At 41.5% G+C, this 22,298-nt stretch overlaps 1 protein-coding gene across 1 annotated transcript in view; it reads left to right on the top strand.

Annotated features, from left to right (window-relative positions):
• FBN2 (fibrillin 2) overlaps positions 1 to 22,298 on the top strand; it is a 275,158-nt gene that overhangs the window by 177,363 nt on the left and 75,497 nt on the right. The window contains exons 20-27 of the mRNA XM_066383650.1: positions 2,948 to 3,067; positions 8,946 to 9,083; positions 9,630 to 9,680; positions 10,155 to 10,280; positions 13,807 to 14,034; positions 14,908 to 15,033; positions 20,393 to 20,521; positions 21,275 to 21,400. Coding sequence (XP_066239747.1) covers positions 2,948 to 3,067; positions 8,946 to 9,083; positions 9,630 to 9,680; positions 10,155 to 10,280; positions 13,807 to 14,034; positions 14,908 to 15,033; positions 20,393 to 20,521; positions 21,275 to 21,400 — 1,044 coding nt within the window. The remainder of the gene's footprint in view (positions 1 to 2,947; positions 3,068 to 8,945; positions 9,084 to 9,629; positions 9,681 to 10,154; positions 10,281 to 13,806; positions 14,035 to 14,907; positions 15,034 to 20,392; positions 20,522 to 21,274; positions 21,401 to 22,298) is intronic.

Raw genomic sequence — 22,298 nt, 5'->3', positions numbered from 1 at the left:
CATTTTATCCATTGTCTGTTGGAGGATGCGTTTCTGTTAACTGTTAAGAAATTCTGAAAGCAGGAAGAGTTTAGGATACCTTCTTTTTAATTGAACGGGGAAGCTGATGAGGAGGAGGACTGCTTTCCTGGTCCACAGTGGCAGTATCCTTTGGTCTTATTGTAGAGATATACACAGTGGAGAAATAAAGTGTCTTTGTTTCAGTTTGGTAAAAATTTGGTTTGTATACTGAATTGTCAATGATATTTATAACATATTCCCTTCATTTTAACAAGATAAAGTTGAAAGGTACTAAGAGCCAACATACCAAAAAATAAAGAAAAGGCAGGGACTCTCGTGCTTATGTGAACAATTGAAGAGTAGGAACAAATGCTGTTCAACAGTATAATGTTGAATGATTACATAAATCTCACAGCAGATTAAAACAAAATCAGGCAACAGTGAGGGTTAGAAACAGTTTTCTTTACGTATTTTGTCCAAAGGATAATTGCTCCTGAATAATCTGAGCCTTTCTTTAATATAAAAATATATTTTATATCTGTCATTCATAAAAAAGAAGTTCAGGTTATGTAAATAAAAAAAGAAATGGTAGAGAAATATTTTGGCTCTAACCTTACGACATTGGTGGAAATAAAAATGATTTATCATGAGAAACTTAACCAAATAACTTTTATTTCTACCATTTTCTTCCCACTGTTAAATTATTTGCATTTTATTAACTGTTTTGCCAAAAAAAATAGACCTGAAGGCCACGAATCTCTCTATTCCCTTGAGTCTCCTCCTCATTTCCACCATCAAATACACGCAGTCAACTTGTCTGCCTGAAGCAGTTCTCTTCATTCTGTTCTTCCTAAACTAGTTTCCAAAGACTAGACAGGGAACTACTAGCAGATTCATTAGAGGCTCTAACTTTCTCTGTATATGTTTGCTATAGTCACTAATTTTGCTTGTCATTCACATTTACAGTAGGCTATTTTAAATATATAATAGCAGTCATAATAAAGTTCCTCTGATATTTCAGACTGAAGTTACAAAAAATTTATTTTCCTTTTTTTTGTTTGAGCTCTGAGAGCCTGTGAAAGTTAAAAATTTTTACAGCAAGCACTGTGGTTTAGATTGTGTTTCCAGTGACATAACTAGTTAAATGTAAACCAGATGTGCTTTGAAGTTTATTTCCAGGAATGTACAGTGAACTGTTTCAATTCCTGGTTCCATGACATTTATAACATAAAAACACTGTATTTAAGGAAAAATTAAACAGTTGATATGTGTAGCTGTCATTGCATGTGTTTATAGTTTTTGCATTCATAATTGTTTAATTTAAAATAGGGATTTTGAAAATATATAATATTGATGTTTTCCTGTTTTGAGAGCTTCTTACAAATGAAATTAATAGGTGAGCTATATATAGTCTGTCCTCAGGTCAGTTATCTACTTTCTGACTATCTGATTCCTTTTTTACTTTGTGTTTTTACTGAAAGAATTTCAGTATTCTGGAGTAGATTTTTTTCATTCCAAATCTGTGCTACATTTACAAAACCTGCTCTTATATTTTTCTTTTAAGAGATTTTCTTGCTACAAACAACCTGAAAGAAAGATGTATTTCTATTTCCTCAAACAATTTTTACTTCAAAAATTGAATAACTACCTGGATACTTTTTTAGTAGTTTTGAAATAGCAAAGAAATAATACACCTGTTTTCCACACTGATTTTTCAATTTGCATCTCATGTCTACTGACTTGCAAATCAACAGTGAGCCCTCTCTTTCCAGGACCAGTTTAGTCTGTAGTATTTGACTGGAGGTGGGCAGGAGCAAGCATTGCAGCGTTACAGTTATTTATCTGTGTATTTCCCTCAATAGTATTTTATATTTAATTCAAAGAGATGTTTAGAATAAAATAATATTGTAGTAAACTCAGAAACCCTAGTTAGTGTTCAACAACAAGAAAAAATGTCTTCAGACATGTTGATCTGTTTCAGATAATTAGCCAGGTACAAAACGAAATCATCATCGTGTACCCCTTCTTTAAACAGAGTGCTTGAATTTATACTGAAAATCAGTCTTTGATATTGTTGCTAGAATATAAACTGAGACTTATATATATATACTTTTAATTAACTCATGTTAAACTATGTAACTTTATTGGTTTTACATTTTCATTGGTCACAACTTGAGAACATAGGCATACTCTAATTCTGTTTACTTCTGGCTAGCAACAGGAATTGTTTAGATTATTGTGTATCATTTGATTTAAGACTCAAATTAAATTGATGACAATAAGGTCTGTATGAAGCAATTGGAAGTTTTTCTCTTTTTTATTTTACCAAATTCATTTGTGCTTTAAAAAAAAAACCCTCCACATCAAACATATAAATACAAACAGGCTAGAGAGAGAGGAAGGTAGGTGAGGACGGGGAGAATGCGGTACGTGGCATCGACGTTGCATCCTTGATTTTCTGATTTGGATTCAGGAGATTGGAATTAAAGCCGGCACGGTAGTATTGTATCCCTAACACAGGCTTTTAAAATTCTTCCCAAACCTCATGGAGCCAGAAAATGACGGAAACAGTCAACCTTTGTTTGCGCACAACAGTACGTTGCTTTCCATGGAATCAAAAATCCGATTTCCCACGGGACAGTTATATCTTAGTATGAGGGAAACTAACCCAATTTAAGTAGCGCAGTAAAATCGTGAGGATTCACACACTAAACCCTTTCTCAGTAGGCTGCTTCCTGCAGTCCCACTGCGTCCACAGTCATGTATGTGTGTATCCACGCTGCAAAACACACATCTCTGTTCCCCATTCACTTGATGCTTCGTAGATCCATATTAAAATTACTAGAGCCAAGTTTACCAGACATTCTGGCATAGCATGGCTTGTTGGAATAATATTTTCCAGAAACACATGGCAGTTCTAACAGAATCTTTTCCTTCTGGATTGTAGATATAAATGAATGTGAAAGCAACCCATGTGTCAATGGGGCCTGCAGGAACAACCTTGGATCTTTCAATTGTGAATGTTCTCCTGGCAGCAAACTCAGCTCAACAGGATTGATCTGTATTGGTAAGACACATGCACGGTACCAACATTCCAGTTTCCCTGCAAAGACAAGCAGAGACCACAGGATAAAAACGGGGGATAAAAACAACACGATTGCAGGAAGCTAATAATTAGAAGTTACTCTAGTTCTTCTCTGGTTATCAATATAGGAGTAAAACATGATAGCATAAACTGGACAGGCTCTTCAATTTTGTTAGATGCTAGGAAGTGTTTCTTCCTATAAATAGATATATTATGCTGTAAATTGTAAGCATTTCCGTACCACACACATATTTATATTTGTTACTCTAATGCCTCAGGCAGCAGTACAAATTCCTGCTGCATACTTTTATAAACAACATTCAGTGATAAACAAATATGTGATGGCATTTGGACTCTGTTAACAGGACATAAATTGGAAGATTTTAAGCTTTAAACATATAGAAAAAAATTATTGTTATTTATTTATTTATTTACTTTAAGTGAGAAGAGGGGAGACAGTGAGACAGACCCCTATAAACGTCCCAACTAGGATCCACCCGGTAACCCCAACTGGGTCTGATGCTCCAGTCAACTGAGTTATTTTTAGTGCCTGAGCCTGAAGCCACTGGCTGCAGGAGGGGAAGAGGAAGGGAAGGGGAGAGGGAGGGAAGCAGATGGTCAGTTCTCTTGTGTGCCCTGATCAAAATCAAACCTGGAACGTCCATACCCTGGGTATGGATGATCTATCCACTGAGCCACTGACTGGGGCTAAGTTATTGTTTTTTTAATTTCTCCAGTCATAAATTTATGGACTTCAAGAAAGAAAAAAATTATTGTTTTCTTGCTTTTGGAAACCTCTAAGTTCTTGATAATGACAGTGGGACATATATATAATATAATATGACATTATCTGATCAATTACTATAAGGAACAGTTCAGGACATGTAAGGGCAGGAGTCCCCAAACTACGGCCCGCGGGCCGCATGCGGCCCCCTGAGGCCATTTATCTGGCCCCGGCCGCACTTCCGGAAGGGGCACCTCTTTCATTGGTGGTCAGTGAGAGGAGCATAGTTCCCATTGAAATACTGGTCAGTTTGTTGATTTAAATTTACTTGTTCTTTATTTTAAATATTGTATTTGTTCCCGTTTTGTTTTTTTACTTTAAAATAAGATATGTGCAGTGTGCATAGGGATTTGTTCATAGTTTTTTTTTATAGTCCGGCCCTCCAACGGTCTGAGGGACAGTGAATTGGCCCCCTTTGTAAAAAGTTTGGGGACCCCTGTGTAAGGGTAAAAAAACTGTCCCAGTAATATTTTTCCTGTTTCTAGTGTTTGTGGCTCCATTGGCTAGGCATACCACAGGTCTTATCATTGGTTAGGCATACCACAGTTAGTATCCACCTTTAAAGTGAACTAAATGTATATTTCCAGATAGGAAAATATTTCTGTTTTACATAGTGCCAAATACATAGGAAGTTCTTGTTATCTAGGCTGTGTGAATTTTTAATTTAATATTTACCAAAGACAATAGCATTTTCAGTATGTCTGATGTCAACAATATTTAGCTGACATTATGATAATATTAGAGTACTTGTTTGTTACATGAAGAGAAATGACCAAGTCCAAAGTTATCAGTGAAAACCTTCCCTTTGGAAATGTCAGCTCAGCTGGTGACACAGTAGGTTTGCTCAGCTCTCCATACTAGGAAATAGCCTGCTATCTATCTTTTTTTCCCTTATAGAATTCCAGATTGGGAGGTGGGGGAAGGAGGCATGTGGGTTGGATCTGTTAGGGCAGAAGTATTTTTGCTAAGCCACAATTTCCAACTGAGATAGAGTCATTTTATTATGCAAAGGAAATGAACTCAGCATTAATTAATTAATGTCTCAGAAAACTAAATCTGTATGCCACTTGGGCAATTAAAGATATCTTAGCTTTGCTTCATCATAAACACTTCTATTATTTTGGCTTTTACCCTTACATTTGCTAATGACAAAAAGAACAAAGGCTTTTTATTCCCAAATCATTATGTTGGGCAACTAAATACCATCATATTTTTCTTAACTAGTGTGTTACGTGTTTTTATTTATTTTATTATGATAAAAATTTGAATATCTCAGCCTAAAGCTGCTCAGAAAGATAGTTATTTAATATTTTTTAAATTTAGGCATCATTTTATCTACTTTTTTTCCATTTAAAACAGAATTCTACTTCTAAAAAGGAAATAAATAGTAAACTATGTGTACATAGAAAAAATATGGATTTTTAATTGGACTGTCAAGTGGTTCTAATCTGAGTTTAGCCTGCAAACACACTGCTGTTTCATAAGGTCTCTAAATTTAGAACAGACTAAAAACCCCCTGATGTGATTATAGATTTAAAATTAACACACATGAATTAATTAGATACTAAAAATAAATTAGGAATTTAGAATCTATTCTTCAAACTTGCTAAATATAAATTAATCTTAAACTGTTTTGTAAACTATAAAAAGACTTGTATTCTGGTTGAAAATTATTAATAGAATAGTAAATTTAATTAATGCATTACATTGCTCAAATCTGATAGTACTACATAATCCGGATCAATTTCCCTCATCATGGGCTTGGGTCTATATCCTGTCTTCAAATTACATGGATGTGATAAGGGCAGTGACCTCTCTGTTGTCAAACCCAAAGATCTGTTGTCATTCTTCATCTTAGCCTAGATTAGCAGTGTTTGGCACAGTTCATCACTCACCCTTTCTCAAGAAGTTTTTAATTTTTTATCTCTTCCCCTTTCTCTTTTCTGACCTGGTTTCTCAGTTTCCTTTGTTAACTTTTTCATATTTTCCTGTCTCCACCTTGGAGTGTACCACAGGTCAGTATATGAACCTCTTTGCTCATAAATGTCTATACTCATGCTTACATGGCCCATACATTGCTTCTTGAATTTATCCCTGTACCCTCCGCTTCACTAACTGCAGACTTGTATTTCCATCTGTCTGCTCAGTGTCTCCATTTGGAGACATTTCAAACTTAACATGTCTAAAGCCAACCTATGGTCTTTCAGCTTGAACCAATGTCTCCTTGAATCATTTCTGTCTCGAAAAAATGACAACTCCATTCTTTTAGTTGCCAGCTGCCAAAACTTTGCAGTCATCTCTGATGCCTTTCTCTGAAGCTCCACAGTGACTCCATCGGCATCCTCTTGATTGTAGTTGAAGTTTGTCTGTGTTTGAACTGCTTCTCACTGTCACCACCAGCGGCCCTCAATCTCAGCCACCATTTATTTCTCTTCTTGATTATTTACTGTGGCCTCTACTACAAAGAGTCATACCCTGGTTTATTTTTCAGATATTTAAAATTTTTTTTATTAAATTTATCTAGTTGATGTTGGTTAATAAAATCGCAGAGGTTCCAGGGGTACCGTTCTATAATACGTCATCTGCGTGTTGCGTTGTGTTCACCACCCTAAGTCGTGTCCTTGCATCACATCGACTTGACCCCCTTTACCCTTTTATACCCCCCCCCCCGCACCCCTGCACCCTCTGGTAACCATCGTGCTGTTTCTGTGTCTAGGAGCTTTTGTTTGTTTGTCCTCTTTGTTCATTTGTTGCTTTCAATTTTCTATCCTACATGTGAGTGAAAGCATATGGTTCTTGACTTTTTCCATCTGACTTATTTCACTTAGCGTGATGTTCTCAAGATCCATTCATATTGTCTGTTGGCAAATGGCAGTGTTTTATCTCATCTATCCGCTGACTGTATAACTACATGTGTATTCTTTGTACGTATACACACAAATAAAACGGGAGGGAGGGGGGACAGGGAGAGTGCATGGTGTTACAGAGTGAGGGCTCTGGAATCAGACTAAGCAGGTTTGACTGGATGCTGATACTATAGTAACTGGATGACCTTGGGCAAATTAGTTGACTTCTCATCTGCAAATTGAACATACCTTACAGGGTTGTTTTAACAAGTAAGTAAACTAATACATAGAAAGCCTTTAAAAGCTTGTTGCCATCTCAATAAATATTAACAAGTACTGTTACAGTATGTCTCACTTCAAATGACTGCAGCCGCAGTGATAAAGCAGTAATGAGTCCTGGTCCTTAAGCACACAGCAATCTGGACTGTTTAAATACACAGTAACCTTGTAGGAGCATCCCTGTTTCCTCTAGTCCAACAGTTTTCAACCTTTTTCATCTCACGGCACACATAAACTAATTACTAGAATTCTGTGGCACACCAAAAAATATATTTCTTACTGATCTGGTAAGAAAAAAATAGCTATGATTTTGATTCATTCACACTGGACAGCCAGCTATTGTTGTATTTCTTTATTTGACAATCTAAGGGCAAAGAAGTCAATGTCCCCAACTAAATAATCAGATATGCGGTTTGAAAAGATCCTTGTGTTGCTCTATGCTGTGAAGTATACGGGGTTAGCCTATAAAGAGCTTGTCATATGAGGCCTGATACAAATGCTGATTAGCAAGGCTTTTTCATTTGTATGTAGTTGAACCCACGCTGAATCTCAAGACAGTAAAATACAGTGTCCATCCCTTCTCCACGTCCTTACCCCAGAACTTTTTGTCTTCAGTCAGGACAGAGTTGGTTTGCTTTAACCTCTGTCACAGAGGGCTGGGATTGTAGGTCACTTCCCCTTACCCACTGCTGTGTTCCATAGGGAATCAGAAGTTACAGGTTATTGCTTCATGGGCCTGCCAGTTTCGTCAGAGTTGCTTTTCTATGCTCCTGATTATGCTTTGTTTTTATTGTTGAATTTAGCAGTAAAGCCTTTTCTGTCCATATTATTATTAATTGGGTTTTAAAATAGATACCGTTGGGATATGCTTTTTTTATTATTGTTTTTCAAATCTACACACCACAATATGCTATTAAGGTTTTGTTTAACTGTGTTGGACACATCCCCCGTCTTGGAACCAGCAGAGGAGTTTGTCAAATGCAGATTCTGGGCCGCACAGGTGGAGACTTAGGAATCTGCAAGTCACCGACAACCTCACTAGTATTACGCACACTGAACTGAGAGTACAGTTCTACAGGGAAAACTTTATAAATGATATATTTTACCTAGTTAGTATATGCCATGTCAATTTTGACTGCACTCCTCATCGTTGCTTCTAAATCAGTTATTCAACAGTCACTTAAGGGGGAACTTCAGTTTGATGTGCAGACATAGTCTAAAAATGCTAGAAGTAGTTGTCACCATTGGTTGGATTACTAACTAGTTTTATTTTTTCTTTGTTATTTCCTCAAATACTTTACCCTAAACACGTGTTGCGTTTTGAATTGGAGATAAATTACACATAGCTATGCATAGAAAAATGCCTGCAAAATATTAGCCCTGGAATGCCTCACTGGTGGTTTTATAGTTGATGTTTATTTTCTTCTTTATATTTTAGACTCCTTTTGTTTTCAAATTATTCATCAAGTAATTTTCTTCAGTTGGAGAAATACTGGCTTCTCTCTTAACAGAACAGAAATTGTGTGTGGTTTATTGGGTGGAGAATTAGGAGAGATCATTTGAGGAATTTTATTTGATAAAGTCTTAAATATCAAAACAGTTGTCCTAAAGGATAACTCTTATAAGTGTTTTTCACAAAAGTAATGATCCTATTATGGAATTGCATTACGTTTGCAAGTACCAGCCTAAAATCTTGAGCAACAGTGGCCACTCCCAGAATACCAGTAGATATGATCGTATTAATTACCATACCATGTGAAATACATATATTGCCTTATTTGACTTACAGGTACACAATATATTTAAATGCATGTACATGTAAATATATTCAAAAACTATATATTAAAATTTATTAAAAATAATAATTTGGGTTTTTTTTTTCATACTATAAAAAATGCCATCGGTGTTTACAAGAGATGTGTGCTCCCCATCCTTTCCTGTTCCTTTTCAGACAGCCTGAAAGGGACGTGTTGGCTCAACATCCAGGACAACCGCTGCGAGGTGAACATTAACGGAGCCACTCTGAAGTCTGAATGCTGCGCCACGCTGGGAGCCGCCTGGGGCAGCCCCTGCGAGCGCTGTGAGCTCGGTAGGCGCCCGACCCAGGGGCTGGGCTTCCGGCCAGAGGGCTTCTCCCTCAACTAGGCACCTTTTTCACTCTGTATCTCCACAGTGAGGAAGACAATAAGATCATTACCCTCCCTGTAACGTTGTCTTTGGTGAAATTGATTCATTTCTTGAAATAAGTATTTGGTTTATTCTTTTACTATAATCAGACCTTCCGAATATTTCGGGCAAGAAGAGGCATCTGCTAGAATTTAGCCGCCAGCAGCTTCTTCAAATCTCTTATTTGTTTCTTTGTAAATCAGTGGACAATGGGAAAACAAAGTGGAATTTTCATAGGAAAAACCAGGGGAATCTCGGCGTGGGTCAGCACGGAGGCAGTTACCGCAGGTGCCACGGGCTGGCTGATTTCAGCAGGGAGCCGCTGGCAGCCTCGGCCTCAAGCCCCAGCTTGTGGTTTTTATTTAGTTCCATTTAGATTCCGTTATTGAGTTTCTTAAACTTAAGAAATACAACTTAAATTGTATTTTCTTTTACAACGAAGTGAAAATATGTGCTATTGTTCTCACAGATACAGCTTGCCCAAGAGGCTTTGCCAGGATTAAAGGTGTTACCTGTGAAGGTGAGTGTATGCTTGGGTGATACTGTAAATCTTTAGAGCAGTATGTAAAATTGACACTGACTCTCACACTTTGGAGATATTTATCATTTTCAAAACCCTTGACATTTCAATAAAAATACTCAGTGTAATCAATAAATGTTTTAGAATGCCACCTTTAGGAAACAGATTAGAGTTTCTATTTTTCCTCTTTATACTGTTGCATAAAATTTCATGAGGCCACCGCTAGCCTTTAAGGCACAGAACAGCTGGCAGAGAAACACATCTGGGCTGTGTTTTATGGACGGACAAGGCTGGGGTAATTTTCACAGCTGGTACCTAGGAAAACCAGTGGCTGTATTGTGGAATATTTCTTCTTAACTCAAGTAATAATTCACATTGTATCGCACATTGAATATGCCCTACAGGAAGTAAGACTACACCTGTTTTTTCTATTTGTAACATCTTTATCCCTACACTTGCTTCATTTTCCTGCAGATGTTAACGAGTGTGAGGTGTTTCCTGGCGTTTGTCCAAATGGACGCTGTATCAATAGCAAAGGATCTTTTCATTGTGAGTGTCCTGAGGGCCTGACGCTGGACGGAACTGGCCGAGTGTGCTTGGGTAAGGTTCATACCCTTGAGTGTTTTATACCTGAAACCAGCCATGAATTTTTCTCATTCTTTGGGCAGTAACCAGCCCGAAACCATTAGGTCTATAGCTAGAAAGGCTTTATTTTTTATTTTATTTTATTTATTGTATTTTTCCAAAGTGAGAAGTAGGGGGAAGGCAGAGAGACAGACTCCACATGCGCCTGACCAGTGTCCACCTGGCATGCCCATCAGGGGGTGATGCTCAGCTCCTCTGGGCCATTGCTCTGCTGCAATTGGAGCCATTCTAGCACCTGAGGCGGAGACCATGGAGCCATCCTCAGCGCCAGGGCCAACCTTGCTCCAGTGGAGCCTTGGCTGCGGGAAGGGAAGAGAGAGACAGAGAGGAAGGAGAGGGGGAAGGATGGAGAAGCAGATGGGCACTTCTCCTGTGTGCCCTGACCGGGAATTGAACCCAGGACTTCCACATGCTGGGCCAATGCTCTACCACTGAGCCAACCGGCCACGGCCCTAGAAAGGCTTTAAATGAGATATTTTGAGAGAAAGTCACTAATGGATATTTTTTAAGTAATGTTTTTCAATGAAATGATTTGTGCATAATACAGAAAGTTGGTACTGCTCAAAAATTTACCTCAAAACTTATGATTTCTTTAATCAGATATTTTAGGCAGGTCCAGTGTTTCACACTGAGTCAATGGAGTAAGGGAACTAGGTGTATTTTGACCATAGAAGAAACATTGGAGACTAGTGTTTGGAGTTAACATTTATCAGTCCACCAGCTGTGCTCTTAGACAACAGTGGAGAAAGTCATGAGCAAAGTTATGTTCTTTCTTTTTGAAAATAGTAACTCAACCCTTTCTTTCTTGACTACCTTTAGAGTTTAAATTTTCTTAATGTTTTATTTTCTAAAGATTTTAAATGACAAGTGCTTTCAACATTGTATTGTAGGAATGGCTCGTTGACCTTATTCTTTGTCAGTTTTGCACTTGACTAAACTTGTTTCATAATTGAAAAGAAAACTTGTATTTAGTCTATGTTGTAGCTAAACAATTTTTTATGTGCCTAAAGGGTTTTTCCCCAATATGCTGTGGCACAGTAAGTTTTTAAAATAACCTTATATAGGTTTGTATTTTAAATTTAAGACTGAAGACAGATCTTGAGGAATGGTAATGTTAGATTCAAAGATCTTGAAGGTACTTATGTGTTATATATAGCAGAGATTTTTAAAATTAGTAGTAAGAAAAGATGTTTGCAGCATTACAAAGCTTAGTTATAATTAACACAGATTTCATTTGAAGTTAATTTTTGATGACAAATGATATTTGAATCGATATAAAGTATGATTGTAAAATCATACGAAAATATTTTTATATATATTATAGTATCCAGAGTTTGAATAAAGAAAAATTCTTTTCAGATTTTTATGGTTAAATTATTTACTAAGTTTAGAAAGTAGTAAAGTATCTTTTGAAAATGACAGAGTGTCAGAGTGCTCAAGTGATTAATGAAGTTGCCTTCAGTAACCAAAGGATGCTACATATGAAGATGTATCATTGATTGCAAGTTATCACTAAGCACATTTAATTTCCAATAACATCACTCAAAAGTAAACTTTCTGGAATATTCTAAAAGGATATGTTGAATTTTTCATCTCTGTACTTCGGTTAAATGATTTTTTCACTACTTGAATTATACTACATTCCTTCATTGTGGCTGGGGATGTGACAAAGTTTTAAGAAAAGATTGGCATATGAAAATGGAAAATTTTCTGAGACTAAAAATAGAGGTAAACTGCTTTGATAGACTTGGTCTAAATCAGAGGTCCCAATCTGTAATGCTTTCCAGGGATAGGCAGGTAGCATAAAAGAGTGAGGTGGTAATAAGGAGTGGTGGAGACGGTAGCAAACTGTGGAGTACTTAAACCACCCAGAGGCTTCCAGATTTGTGTTTTCTTTTCCATGCAAACCAGTCAAAACATGAACAGGTCATATGAGGCCAGTGTGCTGACAGTGTTTTGGTTCCGGATGTGAATACTGATATGGATCTCACTAGTAAAGACACCGGATTTCTCTGCCAGGCTGTCATAACGTTTTACATAATTAGTTCACATGCTTTAAAAGAATTATCCAAGAATAGCTTCTTGAGCAAATCACCTCATTTATTTCAGAAACAGTTTGACTCAAGCCAGAGTTCTTAAGCTATCTATACTTAAATAAAACCGTCACATCTTGTTAAGATCCTTACTTCCAGGGTGACAGTGTAGGATGAATTTCGCTGTAAGTGAAACCAGCGGAAGTGCCCTGTGGTCGGTAATGAGACTCACTGGATTACTGTTACAGAGAATGTGGCTTTGAGTTGATATTAATGCAGATATGTGAGGCAAAATCACCTACTGTGAATACCTATATTCAGCCTACCAAATCAAAATAAAACTTACCCCAGCTATTTTTTCATTAAAAAGGACTTCTTAATCACAATTATTGGAAATGTATGTGACTCGAGGGCTAAAAGAAGTTGCTAGAGTTGATATTACTTTTGGTTGAGAACTTGAAAGAACAGATATTGACAGTAACTAAAATAGAAAGTATATTTCTTTATGTTTACATTTCCATTAGGGGTCTCTTTCCCTCTGTTACACAGTTTTCAGTTTTAGGAAGGAATTGAATATCTTGAAATACTAAAAAAAGAGAGAGAGAGACAGAAAAAAATATCTTGAAATATTCTTACCAAGTAAAACATGTTATTTGGTTAATAAAAACCTGTTCTCAGCTCATCCATATTTTTAATTTAACAGCCAAGTGTTTGACTGTAGTTTGACCAACAACTCTATTGGCTAATGTGTTATTTATAGATTGTGCTAATGGACCCTATTTTGTGACTGTTGATTGATCTTCTAAGGTCCTAGCAAGCATGCTGAAACACTCTTATGCTTTGAAGTTGAAGAAATGTGACATTTAATAATTTGGCCCCTTATTAGAACAGATTTACATAACTTAAAGCAAACCCATCATACAAAAGATAAGTTTGGCAGGAAAAAAAAAACCTTTTAAATGCAATAATAGTTTTCCTTTACATAAAGGTATTTTAATAGTTGTACCTATTGGCAAATAGATTAGAGTTGATCGTTTACTGTTTATGACTAGGCTCTAAAAGGACTGCTCACAAGCCACTTTAAGCAATTCAGTGAACAAGAGGAATCTGTCGCTAAAATTATTATTTTTTTCTTTCTGAAGTGAGCAATACAAGAAAAAGATCAGAGGTGATGAAATGAAGGATCCCTTGTCACAAAAGAACCTTTTCTTCTAAAAGGTGGCTTGTGAGAATTAAGTACTACTGAAGGGGAAGCCATCTTTGCTCTCATTTAGATGACTGTCATGATGGAGCCCATTCTAGAAGGTCTGGGACTGTCTCTCTCTTGCTTACTGGCGTATCTCCAGGGTCTGGCATCATCACACCAGGCGTTGAGCAGCCGTATGGTATCTGATCGTTCAGTGAGTATTACACCGTAATTGCGAACTGTGCTTTCCCCCTCCACGTAGATATCCGCATGGAGCAGTGTTACTTGAGGTGGGATGAAGATGAATGCGTCCATCCTGTCCCTGGGAAGTTCCGCATGGACGCCTGCTGCTGTGCCGTTGGAGCCGCGTGGGGCACCGAGTGTGAGGAGTGCCCCAAACCTGGCACCAAGGAGTATGACACCCTGTGTCCCAGGGGGCCTGGCTTTGCTAACAGAGGGGATGTTCTCACTGGGAGACCATTTTACAAAGGTAATTGAGCAGTGGGCGCATCGGTCCCCAACACTTAACGCTCACCCTGCATATTCTCTGAGAATTGATTTTGCTTCAAACATTTGATTTCCCACTTTATTTTCTTTGTTAAACCTAATTTGTGGCTGACCTTACATCCCCTGTATGTAACTTACCTGCATAAGATGGTGTTGAAGTAAAGTTGTAATCCAGTTTGCTAATCTCGCATTTCTTACATCGTTCTACAATAACTCGACTTTCTTTAGCCTGGTCTGACCAGATGCAGCCCCGGTGCACAAAATATTAGACCCTGCCTAAACTTTACAAAACCACTAGGCAGAAGCAGAGACTTCAGAACACTTTATGAAGAGCACAAAATCTTTTCCACAGTTGCAGCCTTTTGTGTGGCATCAATGTGATCATTGAAATTTTTGACACTCCCAATTTTTTTTGACAGAGAGAGAGAGACAGAGAGAGGGACAGGTAGGGAATGAAAGACAGGAAAGGAGAGAGATGAGAAGCATCAGTTCTTCATTGCGACACCTTAGTTGTTCATTGATTGCTTTCTCATGTGTGCCTTGACGGGTGGGGGGGGGCTAAAGCAGTGCTAGTGACCCCTTGATCAAGCCAGCGACCTTGGGCTCAAGCCACTGACCTTGGGCTTCAAGCCAGCACTTTGGGCTCAAGCCAACAACCTCAGGTTTTGATCCTGGGTCCTCTGTGTCCCAGTCCGACACTCTACCCACTGTGCCACCGCCTGGTCAAGCGACATCCCCCCCTCCCCATTTTTACTTGGATACATCCTTTCCCATTATAGTAGATTTTAAACTTAAAATGAAGGGCCTGCTCTTTTATATCAGCCAGCTCTCCATTCCACCTTTATTCTGCTTTTAGATATCAATGAATGCAAAGCCTTTCCTGGGATGTGCACCTATGGAAAGTGCAGAAATACAATTGGAAGCTTTAAGTGCCGTTGCAATAGCGGCTTTGCGCTCGACATGGAGGAAAGAAACTGCACAGGTAAGAGTGATCGTTCATTGTGTTTGCTAAGCCCTGGCTCTCCTCCTTTTGCTATTTGAAAGTCCTACCATCAAAACTCATCCTCTCATTGAGAACATGCACATTTTTCTTTTTTGTTTCCTTTTCCCTACTCTAAAACCACTGTGAAATAGTATGAAAATGCTACTTGTTTTATCTACAAGAACAATATAAAAATAGGATTTTCAGAAAATAGGAATACTAGAGAACATAGCCATTAAATTAACAGCTATATACACTTGATATAGTATTCTGTTAAAATGGGTAAGTTTAAGCCCTGGCCGGTTGGCTCAGTGGTAGAATGTCGGCCCAATGTGTGGATGTCCTGGGTTTGATTCCCAGTCAGGGCACACAGGAGAAGTGCCCATCTGCTTCTCCACCTCTCTTGCTCTCACCTCTCTCTCTCTCTCTCTCTCTCTCTCTCTCTCTCTCTCCTCCCCTCCTGCAGCCAAGGCTCAATTAGAGCAAGTTGGCCCTGGACACTGAGGATGGCTCAATGGCCTCTACCTCAGGTGCTAGAATGGTTCCAGTTGCAATGGAGCAATGCTCCAGATGGGCAGAGTGTCACCCCCTAGTGGGCTTGCAGGGTGGATCCCAGCTGGGGCGCATGCAGGAGTCTGTCTCTGCCTCCCCTCCTTTCATTAAAGTTAAAAAAATAGGCAAGTTTAAAATGAGAAATTGTAACTGATTTTCCTCATCTGTAAACAGTTTTTATAATCATTATACTTTAGTCAGCATTCATATCCTTCTTCATAAATGTTCCTTTTAGTTTGACAGGATATGAAATTCCAAATTTTTCTATTAGACACTATAACAAACTATCCCAAACACTTGGACAATATCTCCAAAATCTTACTTTCAGAACTCTTTTTATTTATATTCGCTGGAATTTTCCCTTTCCTCCTGCCCTCACATATGTTAGTTCTTCACCGTCTCCTTGGAAACGTCTCTCCCAACTCCTTTCTACTTCCTGCTCCTTAAGGGGGCACCAGACTCACTTGTGGACCTAGCCAGCCTACACCATCCCAGACGTGTTTCAAAACTGTCCATCTGCTTTCCTGAAGTCCCCTCTCGTGTCCTTCTGCTGTGCCTGCCTTGCTGGTCACCACTCTGCCCCCTCGCCGTCCACCCCCTGCGCTCCGGGCCGCTGAGCCAGCTGGGTGGGTCCACCAGATGGGCACCCTCACCCGGGGCCCTCACCATCAGGGGCCTGAGCCACACTCGCGTGCACCTCTTTACATCACTGGCTTCATTGGTCTCAGCATGCCTCGGAGCCTCTGGACCCACACAGCCTCTCACTTCCATTTATTCCTTTTCTTCTTTATTGAGCCCAAGTCTGATTGCCAGCACCCTCTCACACATCCTCCTCTCTGGAGATAAAATCCCCCCCCCATAGTCTCTTCACTTTCAGAGAATGAGACGTGACGGTCCTCCTCAATTGTCCAGTCAATTCCTCTCTTCCCTCTCCCCGGCCCTGTGGCAGGCCCTCCCGCTGAGGCCGGCCCTTCTCTCTCTAGCATCTCCCCCTCTTTACCGCCCCCCCTCCCTAGACTTCTACACAGAATGTCCCCTCGGCCCTTCTTTCCCCTCAGGCTGCCATCCTGGTCTGCGGCTACCTCTCACCTCTTTTAACTAAACGTTTTCTTTGTAGTCCCATGTAACTTTGACTGATGCTCGCCCTTATATACATAATCGTGCCAAACAGTTTTTCAAGTTAAAAATAAATCTTTCTCTTGTGTATGTTCTCCTCGACCTCTGGCTAGATTCCCTCCTTGCTTTTCTTTTCTGTTGGTTTCCATGGTACCTCCCTGTCTCAGTCACCCTTCCTTGACTGAGAGGTTTCTTCTCTAATCTTTACAGATACTTCTTGACTTTGGCATTTTCCACAGTCCTTTGCTCTCAGCCTTCTGCCTCTCAGAACTGCAGCTGCCATCATGACTTCATGGGCACCCTCTGCTCAGCTGACTCCTAGGTGTGCTCTCTCTATCTCTCTAGTCTTCCAACATTCCTCGCTTCCCTCTGGACAGTTTCTTTTTGCCTTAATCTCCCTTTGTCCCATCCCCACCTCCGTTCACTTCCTTGTATGTATTAATAGTACAATTCACTCAGGATTAAGGCCTGACACTTAATTTTGACATCTCCCTCCCCTGAGGAACAAGGTGACAAAGTTGCGTGTGTTCTCCCATCAAAGTGGTTATTGCAAGGATTTAGAAGATGTCTCCTAGACTATTGCAGATGCAGTTTTGGCTCCTGAGGAAACAGAATCTGAGCAATTATCAACATGCAGGAAGTTCATTAGGAATTGCTCTTGGAATCCGCAGCGAGGGGAGCAGAACTGGGCAGAGGGAGAAGCTGGGTGACGCAGTCTCACTGTAGTCCTCAGCTCACCCACTGGGCGGGAGCTCTGCTCTGGGATGACTCAGCAGAATTGCCGTGAGTTAGGACAAACGGGCTAAGCATTTCTGTACCTGCACGATCAACCTTCCAGAATTGCCGTGAGTTCGGACAAAAGGGCTAAGCATTTCTGTACCTGCACGATCAACCTTTGGATGCATCTACCAAGAGAAAGGGGGCAATTGTGAGGAAGTGGTCCTCTTAGCCAAGGCATTTTTAAAAGATAGTTCACACCCCAGGGCTTTCTGTCAGCAACGGTTCCAGCAGCTGGAGAAGGAAGGGCAGGTAGCACTAAGCTATGCACCATGGCATCTACTACACTGCAAAGTCTTCGACCTCTTCGAGCCCGTTCATTTTCCACAGTCACACCCTTCATCTTCTCAGCCACCAGGTTTATCATCCTAAAGCAGGGCTGAGATTGTGTGGCTTCTCTTGGAACAGCTCCCAGTACTCAGACAAGGCTGCACCTGGGTGAGGAAGCTCAGAGAATTCCCAGTTCTGACTCCACTTCTTATTGTTGGTGTGAAGTCAGTCCAATCGCTTCCTGGCTCCGGAGCTCGCTTTCTGCCCTGTGGACAGCACCGCAGTGTCAGGGGGCATCACGTGGAAGGGCAGGGGGCACTGCTGGCTGCCGCTCTCCACGGCATTGGAGGCCAGTCTTCTTCCCAGTTTGGCGCCCTCCCGAATCACACCATCCTTTCTGTTCTTGCACTAGTTATCGGCCTCTAGGGCCCAGCCCCTTGCTAACTTACTGTTCTCTGAAATGCATTCCTTTTATCCACCTATGTGTTTTATCTCTTGCCTTTCTCTGTCTCCCACATATTTAAAGTTAGAATTTCTGGGTAACATTCCAGGACCAGTCCAAAAGCCACCTCCTTCAAAATACCAGTTCTTAGCAGGGACTATCATACATAAATACTCTATGACAGTGGTCCCCGACCTTTTTTGGGTCACGGACCAGTTTAATGTCAGAAAATATTTTCACAGACCGGCCTTTAGGGTGGGATGGATAAATGGATCACGTGACCGAGACAAGCGTCAAGAGTGAGTCTTAGACAGATGTAACAGAGGGAATCTGGTCATTTTTAAAAAATAAAACATCATTCAGACTTAAATATAAATAAAACGGAAATAATGTAAATTATCTATTCTTTCTCTGCGGACTGGTACCAAATGACCCACAGACCAGTACCGATCCGCGGCCCGGGGGCTGGGGACCACTGCTCTATGAGACAAAAGCTGTTTTCAGTACTTAACAAATATTGGTTCACCTGCTCTTATGAAGTAGGTTCTACTGTACTACCATTTTACAGGTAAGGAAATTGAGACACAGAGAAATTAAATGTTTTTCCAAGGCCCCCACATTCAAACACCACAAAGTGGGATGTGTACCCAGCGTCTGGCCCCAGAGTCTGTAGTCTACACTGTGCAGCTTCTGGCACCTCACACCAGCCAGAATCTGTCCCTGCTCCACCACCACACTTACTACATGTTTTTTTTTTGTATTTTTCTGAAGCTGGAAACAGGGAGAGACAGTCAGACAGACTCCCGCATGCGCCCGACCGGGATCCACCCGGCACGCCCACCAGGGGGCAATGCTCTGCCCACCAGGGGGCGATGCTCTGCCCCTCCGGGGCGTCGCTCTGCCGCAACCAGAGCCACTCTAGCGCCTGGGGCAGAGGCCAAGGAGCCATCCCCAGCGCCCGGGCCATCTTTGCTCCAATGGAGCCTTGGCTGCGGGAGGGGAACAGAGAGACAGAGAGGAAGGAGGGGAAGGGGGTAGAGAAGCAAATGGGCGCCTCTCCTATGTGCCCTGGCCGGGAATCGAACCTGGGTCCCCCGCACGCCAGGCTGACGCTCTACCGCTGAGCCAACCGGCCAGGGCCTTACTACATGTTCTTCAATGGTTCTTACCAGTTATTCTTAGATACTGGTTGATAGAAAGTTAGATAATTCATTTGTGTATTGTTAGCTGTTGAATTGAATCAATAAATTTTAAGCTTTTTTGCTTAAAAGAAAGTACTTAAATTTTTTTTAGTATAGCCTGAAATTGGGAAAATCAGTAGAGAAAGACCAGAGCCTGGGAGAAAGCAATGTCCCAGAGAGCATACACACATCAGTGACTTATATATCCTGTTACAGCAAAACTTAAAAATGAAATTCAGCAAAATAAACAGTGGCAAAAGCAGTTTTTTCCCCATAGTGATAAAAATATTTAAAAAACAAGTCACGTTTTCTTCATCCTATTCTCTAGACATGGCTTCTCTATTGAAAAATCTTAGTTACAGGCAGGAGTGATTTCTCAGAGAATCCTGTTTTTGAGACTGATATAAATGCTGCTAGGGAAGATTCTTGTTTACTGTAGTATATAAAAAGTAACAAACCTATCATTTTTGAAATTTGTATTTTTAAGATTAGAGCACATTTGAATGTGGCACAAAAATACAAATGGGGGCTTACTCTGAGGCCCTGCCATGCACGGGCACTTTGGCTGGAGGTTAGCTGGCTGCGTCTGCTGGGAGGCTGTCTCTCAGAGGCTGGTCCCCCTGCGCAGAGGCACCAGCTGGGCCTGGCTTAGTGCAGTAGACAGCTCGTGCACGAGACTCGACTCCTGTGCCGACTGCTTCCTCGGTGCCACCGGCCTTGTTCGGCTCACACTCTAGTTGCTCGGTTGATCCTTCTGTTCTCATTTCAAAGCCACAAAAAGAGATGCACAATTCCGGAATGTTCAAAGGCAAGAAAGCACCGCCTGCCCGTTGGCCATGACAGTTTTGGCAGTTGGGGAAAGGAATGCGCCTTAAGGCCTGTCCTCCTCTATCTGAACTTCTGAAAACATACCCTCCTACTGCTTAGCCCCTGATTTCTCCAACCAAATCTCCCTCTCTCTGTTCTTGCACCCCTTCTCATCTCGTTCTGTTTTTTATCTCTCCTCAACCCTGTGACCTAGACATCGACGAGTGCAGGATTTCCCCCGATCTCTGTGGAAGCGGGATCTGTGTCAACACACCAGGCAGCTTTGAGTGTGAGTGCTTCGAAGGCTACGAGAGCGGCTTCATGATGATGAAGAACTGCATGGGTAAGCGTGCTGGAGCGCCCCCAGGCTGGAGGCCGGCCGAGCCCTGGCTCCTGAGCTCGACCCCGGCTCGTCTCCGAGCTGCTAACGGCATGTTTGGCAAGGAGTTGGTGCCGGGGACCGGCTTTCCACATCAGACAGGAAGTCTGCTCCCAGATGGCTCTGGGAGAGAGCCCCAAGCCTCGGCGCCTTAATGGCGGTGAGATAGGAGACTGGGCTCTGTTTATTCGTAGATTCTAACATCAACACAGATGAATGACTCAGGAAAGATTCATTTGAAATGTATGACATTGTGTGGTGACCCCAAAATTTATCTTCGGTCATGCAAATCCCATGTTGCTTTCCTCATTTGGTGTTGCCCAGCTTGTGGCCCACTCATTTTCAGTGACCACTTCATGCCATGTGGAGGTGATAAGTCTAAGGGTTTTCTCTCACTTTGATTAGAGATGTAAACAGCAATAAATGATATCTGGCGTTCAGAGTGATGTAAAGCAGATATCGTTTATTTTTACCTCATGGGAGTCTGCTTATTTCCTACAACTAATTCCTTGATGACCCACTGTCTTCAAGAGGAGAACTTCACCCATTTATCCACTGGTGATAGAAAAGTGAGGCAAGCATTATCCCGCCTCCCGCTGAGCCTGTCCCTGCCATCTGAGCCCACTGTCCTCACGTAATGATTCTCTCTCCCATGCTGTATGCGTGCACACTTTTTCCTCAGAGTTCTTTAATGGATCTCACATTTTTACCTTTCAGACATTGACGAATGTGAACGTAACCCTCTCCTTTGTAGGGGTGGCACCTGTGTGAACACTGAGGGCAGCTTTCAGTGTGACTGCCCACTGGGACACGAGCTGTCACCGTCACGTGAAGACTGTGTGGGTGAGTTTGTCACCTCAGCACATAAACCCACCCAGCTCAGCTAGAGAAGATTCTGAAGATCAGTGGTTGATTCTGTGATAAACTTCTTTTTTTGGTGTGTGAAATCTAGCTGATTAAAAATTAGAAATTCAGCCCTGGCCGGTTGGCTCAGTGGTAGAGCGTCGGCCTGGCGTGCAGGAGTCCCGGGTTCGATTCCCGGCCAGGGCACACAGGAGAAGCACCCATCTGCTTCTCCACCCCTCCCCCTCTCCTTCCTCTCTGTCTCTCTCTTCCCCTCCCGCAGCCGAGGCTCCATTGGAGCAAAATTGGCCCAGGCACTGAGGATGGCTCCATGGCCTCTGCCTCAGGCGCTAGAATGGCTCTGGTTGCAACAGAGCGATGCCACGGATGGGCAGAGCATCGCCCCCTGGTGGGCATGCCGGGTGGATCCCGGTCGGGCGCATGCGGGAGTCTGTCTGACTGCCTCCCCGTTTCCAGCTTCGGAAAAATACAAAAAAAAAAAAAATTAGAAATTCAGAGTCCTCACCTTTGGAGTCAGGCTGTCTTTAGAGAATGGTCCAGTGGCACACTCAGGTGAGCCAGCATCATCCTGGTCAGCCTCTGTTCCCTTACGAGTGCACGGGAGAGGAGCCCGTGTGAGGGGCTCTGTGTAGCTGTGCAGCCCTCTCCTCCAGGTGGGTGGGGGGGAGGCTGCTTCTGTTGGAAGACCTGCTCCCTGATAGTTTACCTGTGCACATACCTGTGCAGTCTCTCAGCCGAGGCCATTTCTGTGCCCCGTGTCAGTCATCACAAGGACTGCTTGCACGTGTGTGAACGTGTGAGCTCTTTCTGCTCCCTCTAATGACAGAAATGCTAAGGTCTCTTCACTAGCCCTGACTGAGCTCAGTAGGGATGGCAG

The sequence above is a fragment of the Saccopteryx leptura genome, chromosome 4 (assembly GCF_036850995.1).
Source record: "Saccopteryx leptura isolate mSacLep1 chromosome 4, mSacLep1_pri_phased_curated, whole genome shotgun sequence".
Taxonomy (NCBI): Eukaryota; Metazoa; Chordata; class Mammalia; order Chiroptera; family Emballonuridae; genus Saccopteryx; species Saccopteryx leptura.
Note: the sequence above shows the minus strand (reverse complement) of the source record. Positions and strands in the feature narration are given on the sequence as shown.